Here is a 23119-nt window from a genome sequence, read left to right as displayed (position 1 = left end):
CACTGCCTCCAACCTAGTCGTCTCCCAAATCTGGATATCTCACTTCTACTTCCATCCCAAAATCCACAAACCAGACTGCGCTAACTGGCTCATCGTCTCATTTTCTCCTACCTTAACACTATCTTCTCTCCACTTGTCCACACCCTGCCCACCTACCTCCATGATTCCCCTGATGTCCTCCACCATATTGACAATTTCCAGTTCCCTAGCCTAAAATGCCTCCTGTTCACCATGAATGTTCAATTCCTCTGTACCTCCATTCCATACAAGGATGGTCTGAGAGTTCTCAACTTCTTCCTTGAAAACAGGCCTAAAGAATCCGTATCAACCACGACTCTCCACCGCTTGGCGAAACTTATTCTCTCACTGAGCAACTTCTCCTTTACTTCTTCTCACTTCTCCCAAATTAAAGGAGCAGCTAAGAGCATGTGCATGGGTCCCAGTTATGCCTGCCTCTTTATGGAGTATGTGGAACGATCCTTATTCCAGTCTTAGACTGGCCCCCTCCCACAACTCTTTTCTTGGTGCATCGAGGATTTTAGGCCCCGCCAGGACGTTGAAAACTTCATTCATTTTGTCTCCAATTTCTATCCCTCTATAACTTTCACACTGTCCATTTCTGACACTTCCCTTCCTTTACCTGTTTCCATTTCGGGAATAAACTGTCCAGTGCCATCCACTACAAAAGCCTCTGACTCTCATAGCTACCTTTACTATAGTTCATCACACCCCATATTCTGCAAGGACTCCATCCACGTCTCCTGGCTCCTTTGCCTATGTCGCATCTGTTTGGATGATGCCATCTTCCAAAACAGTACTGCTGACATGGTTTGCTTTTCCCATGACCGTGGTTTCCCACCCACTGTGGTTGACAGGGCCCTCGATTACATCTAACCCATTACCCGTGCTCCACGCTTGCCCCTTTCTATGACTCACAACAGTGTGATCAGATTCCTCTTGCCCTTACGTTTCATCCCACCAGTCTCTGCATTCAAAATTCTCCATTTTCCACCATTCAGACAACTCGAACAAAATGCCACCACCAAACATACCTTCCCCTCACTCCCTATTTCTGCATTACATAGGGATACTCCCTCCGTGACACCCTAGTCCATTCCACAAAAACGACATCCCTCCCTCTCTGAAGGTGCAATACCCGCCCCTCCAGCTCGCCATCTAAACAGTCTTTCCAGGTGAAGCAGCATTTCACCTGTACCTCCTCCAATCTTGTGTATGGTATTTGCTACACTAATGTGGCCTACTCTACATTGGAGAAACTAAATGCAGACTGGATGACCACTTTGCAGAGCACCTCCAGCTTGACCCTGACCTTCCCGTAGTTGGTCATTTTAACACAGCATCCTGCCCACATGCCTGACCTCAGCAGGCTGCAGTGTACCAATCAATTACAGTGGAAATTGGAGGAACAACATCTCATCTTTTAGGACGGCACGGTGGTTCAGTGGTTAGCACTGCTGCCTCACAGTGCCTGGGACCCAGGTTTAATTCCACACTGTCTGTGTGGAGTTTGCGTAGGTTTGTGTCTGTGTAGGTTTCCTCCAGGTACGCGGTTTCCTCCCATAATTCAGTTAGGTGAATTGGCCATGCTAAATCGCCCATAACGTTCAGGGATGTGTATGTTAGGGGTAGATTTAGAGTAATGGGCTTGGGTGAGATATACTCTTTGGAGGGTCGGTGTGTAGACTTGCAGGGTTGAAAGGCCTGTTTCCACGTTGTAGGGATTCTATGAATCTTCAGACTAGGCATTTTACAGCCTTCTGGACTTAATATTGAGCTTAACACCTTCAAATTGTGAACCATTTCTTCCTTTTCTTTTAGCCTGATATCACATCCTCTCTCTTCTTACTCCCATCCATGTCTGTCCTTTCAAGTCTAGCAGGAGGCACATCCTTGTTCTGAGATTCTCACATTCCGATCATTTAATCTGAACTATCAACATCTTTTCTCCACCAGGATCCTACACCCAATACGCGCTACAACCCCGCCCCACCCCCTCAAACTATAGCTGTCCGCTCCACACTGTACTTCAGCTCTGATAATTAGACTCAAAATGTTAGCTTGCTCTCTCACCATGGATGCTTTCTGACCTGCTGTGATCTCCAGCATTTGTTGTTTTCAGTACAGATTCCAGCAACTGTGGTAATTTGCTCTTATGTTCTTGTTGTCATATTTATAAGTTCCACTTAGCCAACTATTCTTTAGGAAGAAATATCCATTGTTCATACATATCCATATTTTACTCTGCTGGTTTTAAAAAATATCCATTGTTCATACATATCCATATTTTACTCTGCTGGTTTAAAAAAAATGCAAAATAACTTAGTACAAAAAGCAGCGGCATGCTCAAAGCAATTTGGTCCATGGTATACTCCAAAGATAATCAAAAGACATTTATAGAAAGAGATTGGATTCACTCTTGGGTACCTAAAAACATAGGATTAGGATGAGGCAATTTGGCCTTTTGAGCCTGCCCTGTTATTAACTAAGACCATTTAATGATTTAGCTGAGCTCTAAACCCAACTTTTTTGTCTGCCTCAATAGCCCTTAAACTCACTTACCTTTCAAAAATCTATCTAACTCAGCCTTGAATAAATTCAATGAAATTGCATTTACTGTTTTTTTGGGTGAAAATAATTCCACAGACTGTAAACCTTCAGAAAAAAAATACTTTTATTAAGATACTATAACATCTGACTTTTGATAGTGAAGGCATCTAATAAAGTATTCCGTTGGAAACATTCGTATAAAGATTAATAACAGCGTTAAATGGACGCAATAATACACACTTTCATGCTGGAGTTGTCATACCTAATTGACTGCAATTGCTGGTACACTACCCAAGACTGTGATTTACTAATATTCTATGTACTAATACGAGCTTGAATTCTTGATTAACTGCAATGAATTTAGCAGAAGTTATTTTTGGAGACTGAATACAGTATTTTGTATTTTTGAGCATGAATTAACTTTGACATAAAGAAAATAGGAATTCAGGAAAGCAAAACTACAATTTAAGGACTATATTTTGTGTCAACCCTTTTCAAGGCAGTCAAGCATGATACTCAGCAAATTATTCTAAAAATATCTAGAATTGGTCAGTCAATAGCTCAATTTCAAATCAGTAAAGTAGGAAAGTAAGTTGACAAAGTTGTACATGTCAGTTTACAATGCCTGCATAACAGTTACATGATGGAAGAAGCCATAAGCTAACATTATTTTTCATTTACACAAAGAGTACAGTCCAAAAGAGATGTGATCATGGCTCCCAAAAGGATATTAGAAGAATAAGCACTGCCTGACTAATGTAACTTAAGCCAATGCTCAACATTCACTTGTAATATATGATTTATATTATACATACTTTTAAGCATTGGGGAATTCAGATCCCCCCAATTGGAATTAAGCTTTTTTTTTACTACTGAGTCATTTTGAATTTTCTGTTGTAACCACAAGTGAAATTCCTCTGGTCTCATCACTTTCTTTCAAAGGTGAAGACTGCAAATTTCTCTAAACCACCAAAGCTGAACTCCAATACTCAGTTTGTTTATAATGTTTCCTTTGTAGTCTAATGTATTTTGTATGACCAAATTGGAGAAAGCTCAAGGTATATTAGTTCAGTACCATAGACACAAACTTATATTCTACCCATCCCAATTGTAAAGCTATGGGAAATTAGTCCCTTGAAGGTGGTGAAAGAGGAAGGAGAACCCTAGAAGTATAGTAGTATTGGGCAAGTTACCCAAATTTTTTTCTACATGGCTCTGTAGTCAATCCTCTCAAAGTTATGTAACAGATTTGTAGAAAGGCAGAATGAGAGAACAATGAGGACGAAGAAACGTGTTACATTTACTCCTTCTCTCATTCCTTTCAACTTTGGTTATCATTACAGCTAAGAAAACAACATATCAAGCATACATGAGGATCTCCAACTAATCCCTCATGCTAACTGGATTGTAACTTCTCAAAATATTAGCACTTCTTTTCCTCCAATAATGTGTTTAGGTTATACTTTTGTACTGGTGGACTGGCAGAGATTAAGGAAACTGGAGTACACAGACAGTGTACATCTCATTTCAACCAACTGTTCATAATGTGAGATAGTCTATGCAAGCTTATGTGACATATGATTGGTTAGTATGCTTGTTACGCAGTAATGTAACAAATAAAGCAAGCTAAACAAATCTTATTTCATCTTTGCCAAAATGTTCACCTCCAAGCCTCTGTCATGCTCCTTCATGACCACAAAGAAGATTAGTTTAAGAAAACTGTGAAATTTTCCTTCTACTCTTCATCTTGCATGTGAAAATTTTTGTCATGCCTCAGCAAATTACATAATGTACATTGCATGAAACATGCATAATAAAAACAGGCTACAGGCCCATTTAATTAATAGTAGCATTTTGTCTCACAAAGATCTCACAACCTGTTCCATCTAACCTTAACGGCATACGTTTTCACTGCTTTCTCCATCATGTGCTTATTTCACTTGTTAAATGCTTGACTGCTATTCATTTCAAGTTATCTATGTGGAAGTAAGTTGTACCATCTAATTATGTTCGGGATTCTTATGATAGCAAGAAACTTTTTCCCAGACTGGAGGACTCAATTACTAGGGATCATGAGTTCAAAGTGAGAGGGAAAAAGTTTAAGGGAGATCCACGTGGAAAGTTCTTCATGCAGGGGGTGGTGGGTGCCTGGAATGCATTGCCAGCGTAGATGGTAGGGGCAGGAACGAGAGCATCATTTAAGATGTATCTAGACAGATACATGAATGGGTAGGGAGCAAAGGAATGTAGATCCTTAGAAAATAGGTGTCAGGTTTAGATAGAGAATCTGGATCGGCGCAGGCTTGAAGGCCCGAAGGGTCTGTTCCTGTGCTGTAATGTTCTTTGTATTCCCTATCGAATTTATTAATAACTATCTATTATGTTATGCCCTTGGCAACATGACCACAATGAAGTACTTGCCATCAAAAGCCTGCGCTTCACTATGCAGTCTAAAGTTATTGCAGACAAAATTAAAAGATTCTAATTCCAACAATTATCACCTACTGTGAAAATAACACTGCATAGAAATATGGAGCATACAGTGATGCTTCTGGGAGAGAAGTATTGCAATATGAATGTAGCATGGTAAACATGCAGATTAAATTCAGGGGTTTAACCTGACAGCAGCTATTAATCAAAGTTTGCAAGAACAGATGGATAGCAGAAAAAATGTTGTTCTTGCATCACTGCAGTTGCATTATTAAAGGTGATTAAGTACAGGAGCTCTAACAAGGATCTGGACATTTTGCATCTGCTTGAGAACTTGAAAATGTGGCTCAGTTTAAAACATTGCTGTTTTATTACTTGTACAGCATTTTGGGGTGGAATATGCTCCACCATGACATGTTTGAAAAACCATGTGATCTCACAAAATACCACAATTAGACTTTCAGCCAGACAGTGGTGAATCTGTAGAATTCACTGGCACAGGAGGCTGTGGAGGCCAGGTCATTGAGTATATTTAAGACAGAAATAGATAAGCTCTTGATTGTAAAGGTGATCAAGGGTTATGGAGAGAAAGCGGGAGAATGAGGTTGAGATACTTACTGGCTATGATTGAATGGCGGATTAGACTCGATGGGCTGAATGGCCTAATTTCTGATCCTATGTGTTACAGTCATATTCATCTATTCAAGGTCAAATGCAGAATTAGGGTAGTGGGCTTTGTGATGCTAAATCATGCCACAATTTGATCAGAGAAATACATTCCACTCATACAAAAAATGTTTAATTTGTCAATACATAAAAAGGAAAAAAGGGGCTAAATTGAGCATAGGCTGAGGAAATAATAATGAGGAACCAGGAAATAATAGCGAGTTGAATAAATACCTCCATCTTTCTTCACGGTACAGGAGACTAACAGCACTCCAAAAATGCTGAATAATCAAGGGGCTAAATTTGGGGAGGAAGTAAACACTAACTATAATCTACTAGTGAAACTAATGGGGCTAAAGATTAATAGGTCTAAAGGCGAATCAGTCCCTTGGACCTGATGGGTTGCATCATAGGATTTTAAACAAAGTAACTACAGAGACCGTAGATGCAATAGTACAAATCTTCCAAGAACCCATCAATGCTAGGAAAGTCTGAGAAGATCAGAAAACTAACAATGTGACCTTTCTTCAAAAGGGAGGGAGACAAAAGAAAACAGTAACTCTAGGCATTTGTTGTTCAGAAAATGTTAGGGACTTTCACAAAAAATGTCACTTAGAGCACTTGGAAATACAGAATATCATCAGCAGAGCCGATATAGCTTCATGATGGGGATATCATGCCTGACAAATTTGTTACAGTTCTTTGGGGTGGAAAGAAGCGGAATAAATAAAAGGGAACCAGTAGATGCAATAAACTCAAATTTCCAAAGGTGTTTGAATTCGTAGTGTATGTAAGGCTACCAGATAAGAGTCCATGATGGTTAGAGTAGTAACATTTCCATTGATAGAGGATTGGCTAACTAAGAGAAGACAGGGACATGGGACAAAGGATATTTTCAGAATGGCAACCTGAAACTCGGGGAGTGCCACAGGGATCGGTGCTGAGCCCACAATTATTCACAATATACATCAGTGACTTCGATGATAGAGCTGATTGCCCTATCAACAAACTTGCAGAAGACATAACAGATGGGAAGGCGAGTAGTGAGGACGACACAATGATTCAATAAAGGGATACAGGTTAAAGTCAGGATTCTTGGTATTGTGGATGATAAGAGGGATCTAGGGGTCCAAGTCCACAGATCTCTCAAACTTGCTATCCAGATTGATAGGGTTGTTAAGACAGCGTATGGTGCATTGGCTTTCATTAACAGGAAGACTGAGTTTAAGAGCCACAAGGTTATGCTGCACTCTACAGAGCCCTGGTTAGTCCACACTTGGAATAGTGTGTTCAGTTCTGGTCGCCTCATTGTAGGAAGGATGAAGATGCTTTACAGAAGGTGCAGAGGAGATTTACCAGGAAGCTGCCTGGACTGGAGGGCATGTCTTATGAAGAAAGGTTGAGGGAGCTAGGGCTTTACTCATTGGAGTGAAGAAGGATGAGCGGTGACTTGATAGAGGTGTACAAGATGTTGACAGGCATAGTTACAGTGGATAGCCAGAGATTTTTTCCCATGGCAGAAATATCTATCATAAGGAGGCATAATTTTAAGGTAATTGGAGGAAGATTTAGGGGCGATGTCAAAGGATGTTTCTTTACACAGAGAGTGGTGAGTGCGTGGAACGCACTGCCAGCAGTGGCAGTACAGTCAGAAACATTAGGTACATTTAAGTGACTCTTGGAAGTTAGTGCAATGAAGAGTATGTAGGTTTGTTTGATCTTGGAGTAGGATAACAGGCCAGCACAACATCGAGGGCAAAAGAGCCTGTACTGTGCTGTACTGTTCTACATTCTATGTTCTACATCGATGATTGTATTGGCGCTGCCTCGTGCTCCCACGAGGAGGTTGAACAGTTCAACCACTTTACCAACACCTTCCACCCCGACCTCAAATTCACCTGGACCGTCTCAGACTCCTCCCTCCCCTTCCTAGACCTTTCCATTTCTATCTCGGGCGACCGAATCAACATGGATATTTACTATAAACCGACCGACTCCCACAGCTACCTAGGCTACACCTCCTCCCACCCTGCCCCCTGTAAAAACGCCTTTCCATATTCCCAATTCCTTCGTCTCCGCCGCATCTGCTCCCAGGAGGACCAGTTCCAAAACCGTACAACCCAGATGGCCTCCTTCTTCAAGGACCGCAATTTCCCCCAGACATGGTCGACGATGCCCTCCACCGCATCTCTTCCACTTCCCGCTCCTCCAACCACCACCAGGACAGAACCCCACTGGTCCTCACCTACCACCCCACCAACCTCCATGTACAGCGTATCATCCGTCGTCATTTCCGCCACCTCCAAACGGACCCCACCACCAGGGATATATTTCCCTTCCCTCCCCTATCAGTGTTCCGAAAAGACCACTCCTTCCGTGACTCCCTCATCAGGTCCACAACCCCCACCAACCCAACCTCCACTCCCGGCACCTTCCCCTGCAACCGCAAGAAATGCAAACCTTGCGCCCACACCTCCCCCCTCACTTCCCTCCAAGGCCCCAAGGGATACTTCCATATCCACCACAAATTCACCTGCACCTCCACACATATCATCTATATTGGGGAGACAGGCCTCCTCTATATTGGGGAGACAGGCCGCCTACTTGCGGAATGTTTCAGAGAACACCTCTGGGACACCCAGACCAAACAACCCAACCACCCCGTAGCTCAACACTTCAACTCCCCCTCCCACTCCACCAAGGACATGCAGGTCCTTGGAATCCTCCATCGCCAGACCATAGCAACATGACGGTTGGAGGAAGAGCGCCTCATCTTCCACCTAGGAACCCTCCAACCACAAGGGATGAACTCAGATTTCTCCAGTTTCCTCATTTCCCCTCCCCCCATCTTGTCTCAGTCAAATCCCTCGAACGCAGCACCGCCTTCTTAACCTGCAATCTTCTTCCTGACCTCTCCACCTCCACCCCCACCCCACTCCAGCCTATCACCCTCACCTTAACCTCCTTCCACCTATTGCATTTCCAACGCCCCTCCCCCAAGTCCCTTCTCCCTACCTTTTATCTTACCCTGCTGGACACACTTTCCTCATTCCTGAAAAGGGCTTATGCCCGAAACGTCGATTCTCCTGTTCCTTGGATGCTGCCTGACCTGCTGCGCTTTTCCAGCAACACATTTTCAGCTTTCAAAAGTCCTTGCCTAATACTATCAAAATTAGACTTCCTCCAATTTAGAACTTTAGATCCTGTCTATCCTTTTCTAGCACTATTTTAAAACCAATAGAATGATGGTCGCTGGCCCCAAAGTGCTCCCCCACTGACACCTCAGTCACCTACCCTGCCTTATTTCCCAAAGGTAGGTCAATTTTTGCACTTTCTCTATTATAGAGATCCACATACTCTATTAGAAAATTTTCTTGTACACACTTAACAAATATTTCTCCATATAAACCCTTAACACCAATCTATGTTTGGAAAGTTAAAAACACCTACAGTCACCACCCTATTGTTATTATGGATAACTGAAACCTCCTCACAAATGTGTATCTCAATTTCCCACCAACTATTGCGGGGGGGGGGGGGGGGTTTAACACAATTCCAGTAAGGTGATAATCCCTTATTTCTCAGTTCCACCCAAAAACATTCCTGGATGTATTCCAAAAATGTCCTGCCGAAGTATAACAGTAATGTTATCCCTTATCAACAACACATTTCTTCTTATAACATTTGTATCCTGGAACATTCAGCTGCTAATCCCGTCCATCCCTGAGCCATGTCTCCCTATAATTGCTATGATATCCCAGTCCCATGTTCCTAACCATGCTTTGAGTTCATCTGCCTTCCCTTTCAGGCCTCTTGCATGTTAATGCAATGTTGTTTGTCTATACTCAACTGTGACAACTATTTCTGTAAGTATTACTGAACTGCTGTCATGATCAAGTTTTGCAAGGTTACAGCAGTTTCATGTTAAGTTAAGAAAACTGTCATATAATTCTCAGCAGATAAATAAATGAACTCTAATCAAAACATGATTTTTAAAAAGGATTGCAGCACACCATAATCTCAAACTGTTTTATTATATCTTCATGGGCGAGAAGGGCAAATAGTCAAAATAGCTATTAGTACAAATGATATGGTCTTGGATTGGCAGTAATCATTATTACCACAAGATAAAAAGGAACGCCTAAGACAAGTCCAGCATTATTGAGCCAAAGGAAAGGTATTTACATTTCACATACTTGTGATAGACTCTCATCCAAAATTCGGTTCTCACTGCCGAGAGAACTAAGGACAAATCAGGCACTTTCCCAGGATAGGTTATTGGACGAAAAGAACTTAATACAGAGTCATATGGCTTTGTATTTTTTTTCAGCTACGTCTGAGAGGAGAGCCAGTTTGTCTGGATAAAACCATTGTGTTGATGCAATGTTTAGTTATCACTTGGTATAAAAATGTAAAGATGTTCAAGACCAGATCGGATCAACTGACAGTTCCAAAAACTGAAAAATTCTGTACTGTCCATTAATTTCTACATTTTTCAATCACTTATTTCACCAAAATTTATGGAGATCCCTCTCAGACATGTTCTACCTCGAATGAGCACCTATGTTATATGTTGCAATCGGATTAAAACTATCTTCCATACCCCCATGATTGTATATCAAAAGACTGACGAATTGATTAAGACCTCTTCCATCTTTGGAAGTCACTCTGTTTTCGGCTTGTAGATTATGCAGTCATAAGGTGTTGAGCATCCTGAGCATCAACCTGATTCCTTTGAGCATTGAATTTACATACATAACCTTGTGCTAATGCTCCAACACAATGCTGGAGATGTTATCTTCCATATAAGGCAATATGTTGTGATTTTTGTCAGTTCATTCAGTCAGCAGAAGAGCAGAATTTTCCCAGTGTCCTGATTTACAAAATCCCTTTGTGAACACTGCCACAAACAAAATTTCTGTGTTTGTCCATGACGTTTTTGTGAGTAAGCTGGCTGCCACATTGACTTAGTGTCTGCATTTCTAAAGGAAACAGGTAAAGCAAGGCCTAGTATAAAATGAAAGTGAGGTAAAAACAATGACTGCAGATGCTGGAAACCAGATTCTGGATTAGTGGTGCTGGAAGAGCACAGCAGTTCAGGCAGCATCCAAGTAGCTTTGAAATCGACGTTTCGGGCAAAAGCCCTTCATCAGGAATAAAGGAAGTGAGCCTGAAGCGTGGAGAGATAAGCTAGAGTGACTGGGGCGCCTCCTAGCAGAGTGCTTTAGGGAACGTCTCTGGGACACCCGCACCAATCAACCACACCACCCCGTGGCCCAACATTTCAACTCCCCCTCCCACTCTGCAGAGGACACGGAGGTCCTGGGCCTCCTTCACTGCCGCTCCCTCACCACCAGACGCCTGGAGGAAGAACGCCTCATCTTCCGCCTCGGAATACTTCAACCCCATGGCATCAATGTGGACTTCAACAGTTTCCTCATTTCCCCTTCCCCCACCGCACCCTAGTTCTAAACTTCCAGCTCAGTAACTGTCCCCGTGACTTGTCCGGACTTGTCCTACCTGCCTATCTCCTTTCCCACCTATCCACTCCACCCTCTCCTCCCTGACCTATCACCTTCATCCCCTCCCCCACTCACCCATTGTACTCTATGCTACTTTCTCCCCACCCCCACCATCCTCTAGCTGATCTCTCCACGCTTCAGGCTCACTGCCTTTATTCCTGATGAAGGGCTTTTGCCCGAAACGTCGATTTCAAAGCTACTTGGATGCTGCCTGAACTGCTGTGCTATTCCAGCACCACTAACCTAAAATGAAAGTGTTACAATTTTGCTTTGTACAGATGTTGTAATTGTCAAAGTTCATCCCTAACCAACAAATCATAGATTGTTGAAGTAAGAGAAAAAAGATAAGGAACAATGAAACAATTGGGTGGCACAGTGGTTAGCACTACTGCCTCACAGCACCAGAAACCCAGGTTCAGTTCCCACCTCAGGCGACTGACTGTGTGGAGTTTGCACATTCTCCCCATGTCTGCGTGGGTTTCCTCTGGGTGCTCCGGTTTCCTCCCACAGTCCAAAAATGTGCAGATTAGGTGAATTGGCCATGTTAAATTGCCCATAGTGATTGGGGCAGGGGTAAATGTAGGGGAATGGGTCTGGGTGGGTTGCGCTTCGGCGGGTCGGTGTGGACTTGTTGGGCCGAAGGGCCTATTTCTACACTGTAAGTAATCAAATCTAATCTAATTCTTAGCAAAATTTAGCATTTTAAACACAAATGCACATGTTGATTCAGCAGACAAAAACCTTGCATTTCATTCGAACAAACTTACCCAATTAAGAAAAGGATGGAACAGATAAACACAAAACCCAGGGTATACTTCAGTGCATTCTTCACTTGCTGAAAAGAACAGAGGCAATTACTGTCAGTATCAGCATCAACCATGAATGAAAATTGCAAAAACCCAAGTTTAAAACAGTCGTACACTTAAGTGGATACATTTTAAAGAAAGAAACCTCAAATACAGACTAAAATAAAACAAAGAACTGCAGATGCTGAAGATTTGAAACAAAAATATAAATTGCTTGCAAAACTCAGGTCAAGCAGCATCTGTGGAGAGAAAGCAGAGTTATTGTTTCAAGTACAGTGACTCGTCATTCGAATTGACAGCCGGTAGGAAATATTGGTATTTATTGTGACGAGATACACGTGTGGACACACGTGGATAGAGTGAGCAGATCGGTGGAGACAGAACTCAGACAGAGTGTGAGAGTGAGAGATAAAAGAGGTAGGCAGATGAAGGGATTCTGGATTAGTGGTGCTGGAAGAGCACAGCAGTTCAGGCAGCATCCAGGTAGCTTCGAAATCGATGTTTCGGGCAAAAGCCCTTCATCAGGAATAAAGGCAGTGAGCCTGAAGCGTGGAAAGATAAGCTAGAGGAGGGTGGGGGTGGGGAGAAAGTAGCATGGAGTAGAATAGGTGAGTGGAGGAGGGGATGAAGGTGATAGGTCAGGGAGGGGAGGGTGGAGTGGATAGGTGGAAAAGGAGATAGGCAGGTAGGACAAGTCCGGACAAGTCAAGGAGACAGTTACTGAGCTGGAAGTTTAGAACTAGGGCGAGGTGGGGGAAGGGAAAATGAGGAAACTGTTGAAGTCCACATTGATGCCCTGGGGTTGAAGTGTTCCAAGGCGGAAGATGAGGCGTTTGTTGATAGTAGGTCAGGACAGAAGGGAAGCTGACTGAATTATAAAGAGAGCTGAAAGTGACAGAACGGATAGGCTCTCCTATTCTGAGCGCTCATTTCTACTGATTCAACTTACTTTCTGTCCTGGCCTACTATCAACAATCCCCTGACCAATTCCCACCTACTTTCATCTTCTCGTTCTTTCTTCATTGTGAACGTATTTATTTTCCCCTTAAAACACATGAAAAGTAAATTATGTGACATCTGTTGACACTCTTTCAGTATTATTTTATTTACATAGAAAAAATTGTAGTGAGATGTAAAAACGCAAAGAAAAAATCTTTAAATCTAAATCAGACATATTTAAATTTTCTTTGTGAGATGTAAAATAATGTAAACATGGAATCACAGATCACAGGTACAAAGTTTAAATTGATAAATTTGCATTCCTTTCATTGTTTCAGGTGTTCCTATATCAGATTCGCCACCAATGAAAGAAAATTTCCAAGGAAATGCTACCAACAAATCTTCAATCCACAGAATGTAAACAGGGTAAAATCAGCAAAGATAAAATATAAGATCAATTGGAACCAAGTTGTTGGTACTCTCATTTTGAGTGGGAGCAGCGGCCGAGGAAAAACGAACCCGGGAGACTACAGCTAAGGTAAGACAGTTTGTTTCAAAATTACTTACCTGTAGCGGGCAGCGGAAGTGAGGTTGGAGCGCATAGCTGGGCGGGAAGGTAAGTGATTAGTATTTGAGTGGGTGTGTTCTAGACCCCAGGTCCTACTTTCGTAGGGCCTCCCTCCCACCCTCCTCCTCTAACCTAACTTTAAAGTCCACAGGTTATTGACTCAGTGTTCTTGTTTTTGGAGACAGTGTACAGTCATGGCAGCACAGGCGGTGGAATGTTCCTCCTGCAGGATGTTTGAGGTAGGGGTGACCACCGATACTCCTGCCGACTTCGTGTGCAGGAAATGCAGTCAGATCCTGATCCTCACCGAACGAGTTAGGGAACTGGAACTGGAACTGGATGAGCTGAGGATTATTAGAGAGGCTGAGAGGGTGATCGATAGAAGCTACAGGGACATAGTTACGCCAGAGAACAGAGGTAGCTGGGTAACAGTTAGAGGTGGGAAGGGGAAGAAACAGGCAGTGCAGGGTTCCCCTGTAGTCGTTCCCCTAAAAAATAAGTATGCAGCTTTGGAAACTGTTGGGGGGGACAGCCTTGCAGGTGTAAGCTGCAGTGAAGGGGTCTGTGGCTCTGAGATTCAGAAGGGAAAGGGGGAGAAGAAGAGAGCGCTAGTTATAGGGGACTCTCTAGTTAGAGGGACGGACAGGCGGTTCTGTGGACATGGGCGAGACTCTCGGATGGTTTGTTGCCTCCCGGGTGCTAGGGTCCGAGATGTCTCGGACCGTGTCTTCAGAATCCTTAAGGGGGAGGGTGTGCAGCCAGAAGTCGTGGTACACATTGGCACCAACGACATAGGTAGGAAGAGGGGCGGGGAGGTCATTCAAGAGCTCAAGGAGTTGGGCTGGAAGCTAAAAGCTAGGACAGACAGAGTCGTCATCTCTGGGTTGTTGCCGGTGCCACGTGACAGAGAGGCAAAGAATAGGGAGAGAGTGCAGTTGAACACGTGGCTGCAAGGATGGTGTAGGAGGGAGGGCTTCAGATATTTGGACAATTGGACTGCATTCTGGGGAAGGTGGGACCTGTATAAACAGGACGGGTTGCACCTGAACCAGAAGGGCACCAATATCCTGGGGGGTAGGTTTGCTAGCACTCTTCGGGGGGGTTTAAACTAATTTGGCAGGGGGATGGGATCCGGACTTGTAGTCCAGCAAGTAAGCTAGCTGTGTGTCAGGATGTCCAAGACTGTAGGGAGGCTGTGGAGAAGGTAGCACTGACAGGGACTACTTGCGGACACAGAGATGGGCTCAAGTGCGTATACTTCAATGCAAGGAGTATCAGAAATAAGGTGGGTGAACTTAAGGCGTGGATCGGTACCTGGGACTACGATGTTGTAGCCATCACGGAAACATGGATAGATGAGGGACAGGAATGGCTGTTGGAGGTTCCTGGTTACAGATGTTTCAGTAAGATTAGGGAGGGTGGTAAAAAAGGAGGGGGGGTGGCATTGCTAATTAGAAATGGTATAACGGCTGCAGAAAGGAAGTTTGAGGGAGATCTGCCTCTGGAGGTAGTATGGGCTGAAGTCAGAAATAGGAAAGGTGCAGTCACCTTGTTGGGTGTTTATTATAGGCCCCCCAATAGCAGCAAAGATGTGGAGAAACAGATTGGGAAACAGATTTTGGAAAGGTGCAGAAGCCACAGGGTCGTAGTCATGGGCGACTTCAACTTCCCAAATATTGATTGGAAGCTCTTTAGATCAAGTAGATTGGATGGGGCGGTGTTTGTGCAGTGTGTCCAGGAAGCTTTTCTAACGCAGTATGTAGATTGTCCAACCAGAGGGGAGGCCATATTGGATTTGGTACTCGGTAACGAACCGGGACAAGTGGTGGGCTTGTTAGTGGGTGAACATTTTGGTGATGGCGACCACAATTCTGTCACTTTCACCTTGGTTATGGAGAGGGATAGGTGCACACAACAAGGAAGTTTTTACAATTGGGGGAAGGGAAATTACGATGCTGTAAGACAGGATTTGAGGAGCATACGTTGGGAGCATAGGCTGTCAGGGAAGGATGTGGTGGAAATGTGGGACTTTTTCAAGGAGCAGATACGACGTGTCCTTGATATGTATGTACCGATCAGGCAGGAAAGAAATGGTCGTGTGAGGGAGCCTTGGTTGACGAGGGAGGTTGAATGTCTAGTAAAGAGGAAGAAGGAGGCTTACATAAGGTTGAGGAAACAAGGTTCAGACAGAGCAGTGGAGGGATACAGGATAGCCAGAAGGGACCTGAAGAAAGGGATTAGGAGAGCTAAGAGAGGGCATGAAAAATCCCTGGCGGATAGGATCAAGGATAACCCCAAGGCATTCTATGCGTATGTGAGAAACCTGAGAATGACGAGAACGAGGGTAGGTCCGATCAAGGACAGTGGTGGGAGACTGTGTATTGAGTCGGAAGAGATAGGAGAGGTCTTGAACAAGTACTTCTCTTCAGTATTTACGAACGAGAGGGACTGTATTGTTGAAGAGGAGAGTGTGAAACGGACTGATAAGCTAGAAGAGATATCTGTTAGGAAGGAAGATGTGTTGGACATTTTGAACAACTTGAGGATAGACAAGTCCCCCGGGCCTGACGGGATATATCCTAGGATTATGTGGGAAGCAAGAGAGGAAATTGCAGTACCGTTGGCAATGATCTTCTCGTCTTCACTGGCAACGGGGGTGGTACCAGGGGACTGGAGAGTAGCGAATGTTGTGCCCCTGTTCAAAAAAGGGAATAGGGATAACCCCGGGAATTACAGGCCAGTTAGTCTTACTTCTGTGGTAGGCAAAGTAATGGAAAGGGTACTGAGGGATAGGATTTACGAGTATCTGGAACGGCACTGCTTGATTAGGGACAGCCAGCACGGATTTGTGAAGGGTAGGTCTTGCCTTACAAGTCTTATTGAATTCTTCGAGGAGGTGACCAAGCATGTGGATGAGGGTAGAGCAGTGGATGTAGTGTACATGGATTTTAGTAAGGCATTTGATAAGGTTCCCCATGGTAGGCTTATGCGGAAAGTCAGGAGGCATGGGATAGAGGGAAATTTGGCCAATTGGATAGAAAACTGGCTAACCGGTCGAAGTCAGAGAGTGGTGGTAGATGGTAAATATTCAGCATGGAGTCCAGTTACAAGTGGAGTTCCGCAGGGATCAGTTCTGGGTCCTCTGCTGTTTGTAATTTTTATTAATGACTTAGATGAGGGAGTCGAAGGGTGGGTCAGTAAATTTGCAGATGATACAAAGATAGGTGGAGTTGTGGACAGTGAGGAGGGCTGTTGTCGGCTGCAGAGGGACTTAGATATGATGCAGAGCTGGGCTGAGGAGTGGCAGATGGAGTTCAACCCTGCCAAGTGTGAAGTTGTCCATTTTGGAAGAACAAATAAGAATGCGGAATACAGGGTTAATGGTAGGGTTCTTGGTCAGGTGGAGGAACAGAGGGATCTTGGGGTCTATGTACATAGATCTTTGAAGGTTGCCACTCAGGTGGATAGAGTTTGTAAGAAGGCCTATGGAGTATTATCGTTCATTAGCAGAGGGATTGAATTCAAGAGTCGTGAGGTGATGTTGCAGCTGTACAGGACTTTGGTTAGGCCACATTTGGAGTACTGTGTGCAGTTCTGGTCGCCTCACTTTAGGAAAGATGTGGAAGCTTTGGAGAGGGTGCAGAGAAGATTTACCAGGATGTTGCCTGGAATGGAGAGTAGGTCATACGAGGATAGGTTGAGAGTTCTCGGCCTTTTCTCGTTGGAACGGCGAAGGATGAGGGGTGACTTGATAGAGGTTTATAAGATGATCAGAGGAATAGATAGAGTAGACAGTCAGAAACTTTTTCCCCGGGTACAACAGAGTGTTACAAGGGGACATAAATTTAAGGTGAAGGGTGGAAGGTATAGGGGAGATGTCAGGGGTGGGTTCTTCACCCAGAGAGTGGTGGGGGCATGGAATGCGCTGCCCGTGGGAGTGGTAGAGTCAGATTCATTGGCGACCTTTAAGCGGCATTTGGATAGGTACATGGATGGGTGCTTAATCTAGGATAGAAGTTCGGCACAACATCGTGGGCCGAAGGGCCTGTTCTGTGCTGTATTGTTCTATGTTCTATGTTCTAAGACATGACACAGCCCACAAGCTGCTATAGATCATGCAAATCTAAACAAATTTAAGTGGTGGCTTGAGCCTCCCAGAAAATATACTTTTGGATTGCTGTTGGGGTTATAAGTAGACATCGGTGATAAAGAATAATCAATATTTAAGGAAACAGGTAAAGCAATCCTGAGAAAGGTAAAGTATAGAAACGTTCTTGGTTAAAAGTGAGCTATGTTGCCAACACACAACATACTATGTCCACTTCTGTTCTTTATCCACAAAAAAAATTGTGGTTGCGCAGCGTTAAGAACAATCCTTTGTTCTTGAAAGTTAAGAATCATAGAGTTTTACAGCATGGAAAGAGGCACTTTGCCCAACATCAAGCACCGATCTATCCTTGTTCCACTGTCTAACACTTGGCCTGTGGCCTTGTATGCAATGCATTTTAAATTTAATTTGAACCACAGAATGCGCAAGGCATTTTTTTTTAAACTAACATTGCCTGTACTTACCACTAGAGAGTGATCTATTAAAATAAAACACACCCGAATTTGTAGAGCCTTAAACATTTAATGGATAATAGACAAAAGTTGGCATGCCCATAACTAGAAAAATGCTATTTCAATTCACAACAGTTATCGAATGACAGGAGTCATCTTTCAAGGAGGCATTTCTTCCTTTCCCAAACAAAGGATGTTCCTCCTTGAATACCCAACAGAACTCATTAAATAGCAAATGGTCTCACAAGTAGGCAGATACTGCTGCTGGCATAATGTACCAAGTTACAGGAATATGAAAGCACACAGCTATGTTCCAGTTTGGCAGTATTTCATTCAACTATAATAAGAGGCAAAATATTTTTATTGAGGGAGACACATGATTGTTTTACTCAACACCAAGCAGCTTTACAATGGCCAAGTAGTAGAACCAAAACTTATGAGGACATAGTGCTGCATAGTATGGAAATAAGCCCTTCAGTCCAATTTGTCCATGCCAAACAGATGTCCTAAATTAATCTCGTCTCATTTGCCATCATTTGGCCCATATCCCTCGAAACCCTCCACTACTTCCTCTGGCAGCTCATTCCATACAAACACACCACCCTCTGCATGAAAAAAATTGCCCCTTAAGTGCCTTTTAAATTTTTCCACTCTCACTTTAAACCTATGCCCTCTAGTGCTGGACTCCCCCCAACCCAGAGAAAAGACAGTGTCTATTCATCCTAACTATGCCCCTTATGATTTTATAAACTTGAACAAGGTAAGTCTGTGAGTTAGCTCACTGAGTGTGAAGGTTTGCTTTCAGACGTTTCGTCACCATACTAGGTAACATCATCAGTGAGAGTCTCTGGTAAAGCATTGGTGCTATGTCCCTCCTCTCTACTTATAGGTCTTGGTTTCTTAAAGTGGGTGATGTCATTTCCAGTTATTTTTTTCAAGGGAAGGTAGATAGGATCTAAGTCGATGTATTTATTGATGGAGTTCTGGTTAGGATGCCATACTGCTAAGAATTCTCGTCGTGTCTTTGTTTTGCCTATCATAGGATATGTGTGTTGTCCCAATCAAAGTGGTGTCCTTGTTTGGGTGTACGTACGGAAACTAGTGATAGTGGGTCGTATATTTTGGTGGCCAGTTGGTGTTCCTGGTGGTAAGTTTCCTGCTAGTTTGTCCGACGTAGTGTTTTTCACAGTTCTTGCATTGTATCTTGTAAATGATGTTAGTTTTGCTGATGGTATCTAATGGATCCTTTAGGTTCATTAGTCGCTGTTTAAGTGTGCTGGTAGGTTTGTGGGTTACCATGATGCCAAGGGGTCTGAGTGGTCTGGAAGTCATTTCTGATATGTCTTTGATGTAAGGGAATGTAGCTATAGTTTTGGTTGTGTTGTGTCTGCTTGTTTGGGGTTGTTTCTGAGGAATTGACGGATTGTGTTTATTGGGTACCCATTTTTCCTGAAAAAGCTGTATAGATATTTTTCTTCTGCTTTTTATAGTTCTTGGGAAGGAGCATGACACAGGAGCAGACCTTGACAGAATGACAAATCGGTACAGTGGGCCCTAAAAGTGAAGCTCATCACCTCTTCCTGCTTGAAGCCCAAGCAGAGAGACCTGCCAGGCATGCCCCAATCTCTAAACTCCTCCCACTAACCTCAATTTTAAGGCCATCTGGGAAGTAGGCTGGGACCTCAAATGGTCCACAATATTTTGTGGCCAAGTCAAGAGAATGCAGAAGAATGGTGGGAAGACAACTCTGGAAATTTTATAAATCTCCCCCAAGACCCCACACCTATAACCTAACAGTTGAGGACTGTAAAATTCTCGACAGAGTTGTAAATTGACTGAACAGACCTGAATATTCAAGAGCATTTGACATTTCTGAAGCAAAAACAAATCATAAGGAAGACTTATTTACTCCCTTAAAGCCTGCTCCACTTGAATTATGAAACAAACAGAAAGGTTGGATAAACTCAGCAGCTGTGCCACAATCTATGGAAAATGGAAAAACCATGAAAAGTGTGAGATGATGCAGTTTGAAAGTAACAAGACAAAAAAGCACTCAATAAAAGGCAAGACTCTCAGAAGATCAGAGGATTCTTAGATGTTTGCCCACAAATCCACAAGAGTTAAGTAGGTTTTCAGGACACTTAACTCCATTGGGAGAAAATGAGGACTGCAGATGCAGGAGATCAAATTCGAAAAGTGTGGTGCTGTAAAAACACAGCAGGTCAGGCAGCATCCGAGCAGCAGAAGAGTCAGCATTTCGGACATAAGCCCTTCATCAGGAATGTGGGCAGGGGAAGGGGGCTGAGAGACAAATAGGAGGGGGGGGGGTGGGGGAGGTAGCTTGGAAGGCAATATGTAGATGCAGGTCAGGGATGATAGGTCAGAGCAGAAGGTGGAGTAAATAGGTGGGAAGGAAGATGGACAGGTGGGTCAGGTGCCGAGTTGAAGGGTTGGATGTGGGATGAGGTAGGGGAAGGGGAGATAAGGAAACTGGTGAATTTGACTTTGACGCTGTGTGGTCGAAGGGCCCCATTGTGGAAGATGAGGCATTCTTCCTCCAGGCGTCGGGTGGGCAGGATTTGACGGTGGAGGCGGCCCAGGACTTGCATGTCCTTGACAGAGTGGGAGGGGGAGTTGAAGTGGTCGACCACAGAGCGGAGGGCTTGTTTGGTGTACGTATCCCAGAGATGTTCTCTGAAACGTTCCACAAGTTGGCGTCCTGTCTCTCCAATGTAGAGGAGACCACATCGAGAGCAACGGACACAGTAGATGAGGTATCTGGATGTGCAGGAAAATCTCTGCCTGATATGGGAGGATCCTTTGGGGCCTTGGATGGAGGTGAGGGGGAAGATGTGGGCACAGGTTTTATACCTCTTGCTGTGGTAAGGTATCTTGCCAGGAGTGGAGGGTCACTTGATTGGGGGCATGGATCTGACAAGGAAGTCGCAGAGCGAATGGTCTCTCTGGAATACTGATAGGGGTGGGAAGCGAAATATATCTCTGGTGGTGGGGTCTGACTGTAGGTGGCACAAATGCTTTGTATCCAAAGATTGATGAGGTGGAAGGTGAGGACTGGGGCTTCTATCCTTGTTGTGGTTAGAGGGATGGGATTCAAGGGCGAAGGTGTGGAAATTGGAGGAGATTTGCTGGAGTATCACAAGCTTTGGGGTGGGGGGGGTCCTTGAAGTAGGAGTCCTACTTCAAGGACCATCTCTCTCCCCACACCTCATCCCCGGTTTGGTCAATATGCAGTCCAGCGCACCTCCTCCACTTCCCACACCTTTGCCCTTGAACCCCACCCCTCTAACCACAACAAGAGAAAGGAAGCTGTACAAAACTTAGGCGAGGTCACAGTTCAAGTATCATATGCAGTTCTAGTCACTGCACTATGGAAAGGATGTTCTTACTCTAAAGAGGGTGCAGAGGAGATTCACCAGCATGTTGCCTGGGATGGAGTAATTTAGCTATAAGTAAGCTTGAGTTGATTTTGTTGGAGCAGAGAAGGCAGCGAGGGGTCCTGATTGGGGTATATAAAATTATGAGAGGCATGCACAGGGTGGATAGAAAGCAGTTGCTCCCCTTTATCAGAGGGGAGACCAAGGGGACATAATTTTAAGATGAAAGACAAGATATTTAGAGGGGATTTGAGGAAAATTATTTTCACCCAGTGGGTCGTGGGAATCTGAAATGCACTGTCTGGGTGTGCAGTTAACATGGGAAACCTCACAACCTGTAAAGAGGTACCTGGATGAACACTTGAAATGTCATAATATTCAAGGCTATGGACCAAGTGCTAGAAAATGGGACTACAGTAGATGTAGAGTTATTCTTTGTTAGTGCAGACTTGATGGCCAAAGTGCCTCTTCTATATTATGTAATTCTAGTTAGTGTTGAGTCCAGTATGACTCTTCCTCAGAACTGAATGAAATCAAGGCTGATATGGATCTTAACACCATCCACCTTTCACAGATCCACAGTATTTTATATGCATGTTAAACAAAAATCTATTAATGTCAGATGTAAATTGAATTAACCGTGCTAGTATCTACTGCGTTTTGTGAAGAGAGTTCCACACTTAGACTCAGAGGTGCACAGCATGGAAACAGATTCTTTGGTCCAACTCATCCATGCTGACCAGAGGTCCTAAATTAATCTTGTCCTATTTGCCAACACCTGGCCCATATCCCTCTAAACTTTTAAATGTTGTAATTATGCAGCATCCACCACTTCCTCTGACAACTCATTTCACGTACGCACTCTGCTTCTCAGGAAGGAAGAATACCTGATAGTTTTAAATCAATATTTTATCAGAACACAGCAAACACGAAGTGCATTGGAATTATTCATTTCTGCTTCATGTACCACAATACCAACTTAACAAATATGGTTTCAGGTTTAAACTGTATACCTCAAGGAGGTCTTAAACTCTTTGAAACAAATAGTCTTTTCATCTTCCTTTTGAACTGGAAACTATCCCTTTTTAACTTTGTATCTATGAGTGCTTTCTTGTCATCATATCTTTAAGATCTAACCTTGGTTCCACAGTAACATTACATTAAAAACCACGAAATCATTCTTTTACATCTTTTCCAGAAACTTACAGAACACTTATTGGGATCTTCATCCTCCTTGTCTTCATAGTAGAAGTAGACAAATGGGATCCAGACGAAGACGCAAAATAGGATGATTGAATACAAGGCTGTAAAAGAGTATAGAAATTAAGCTCTGAGATTCTAAACTCAATTTCACAATATAATCATAAAAATCTGTTGACATGGAGCAGGAGCAATCTCTTCTTCAGATGGCTTTGTGATTCTCATATAGACTCTTCAAATGGATTCTGACAGTCCAGTATCTAGATTTTTTGAACTGACACTACAAATGCTGTTCTAACAGAAACATCCAGGGAGAATTTCTAACATGTAACTGACTCCTATCGATTTAGAGAGACCACAAAACATTTCTCCCAGTTAGTCAAGAAAAATTCAAATCTTCCCCAACTGAAATAAACAAAGGAACCATAGATGCTAGAAATCTGAAACATAAACAGAAACTCAGCA

General features: G+C 43.4%; 1 protein-coding gene across 1 annotated transcript in view; it reads right to left on the bottom strand.

The window, feature by feature from the left end:
* The window catches only part of lmbrd1 (LMBR1 domain containing 1), a 297592-nt gene that overhangs the window by 184904 nt on the left and 89569 nt on the right, over positions 1-23119 (bottom strand). The window contains exons 4-5 of the mRNA XM_072558080.1: positions 22661-22758; positions 11954-12021 (exon numbers count right to left, since the gene is read on the bottom strand). Of these exons, the coding sequence (XP_072414181.1) occupies positions 11954-12021; positions 22661-22758 (166 nt within the window). The remainder of the gene's footprint in view (positions 1-11953; positions 12022-22660; positions 22759-23119) is intronic.

Source organism: Chiloscyllium punctatum, chromosome 3 (assembly GCF_047496795.1).
Source record: "Chiloscyllium punctatum isolate Juve2018m chromosome 3, sChiPun1.3, whole genome shotgun sequence".
NCBI lineage: Eukaryota > Metazoa > Chordata > Chondrichthyes > Orectolobiformes > Hemiscylliidae > Chiloscyllium > Chiloscyllium punctatum.
The sequence above is the reverse complement of the archived record's forward strand: the minus strand, read 5'-3'. Positions and strand labels throughout refer to the sequence as shown.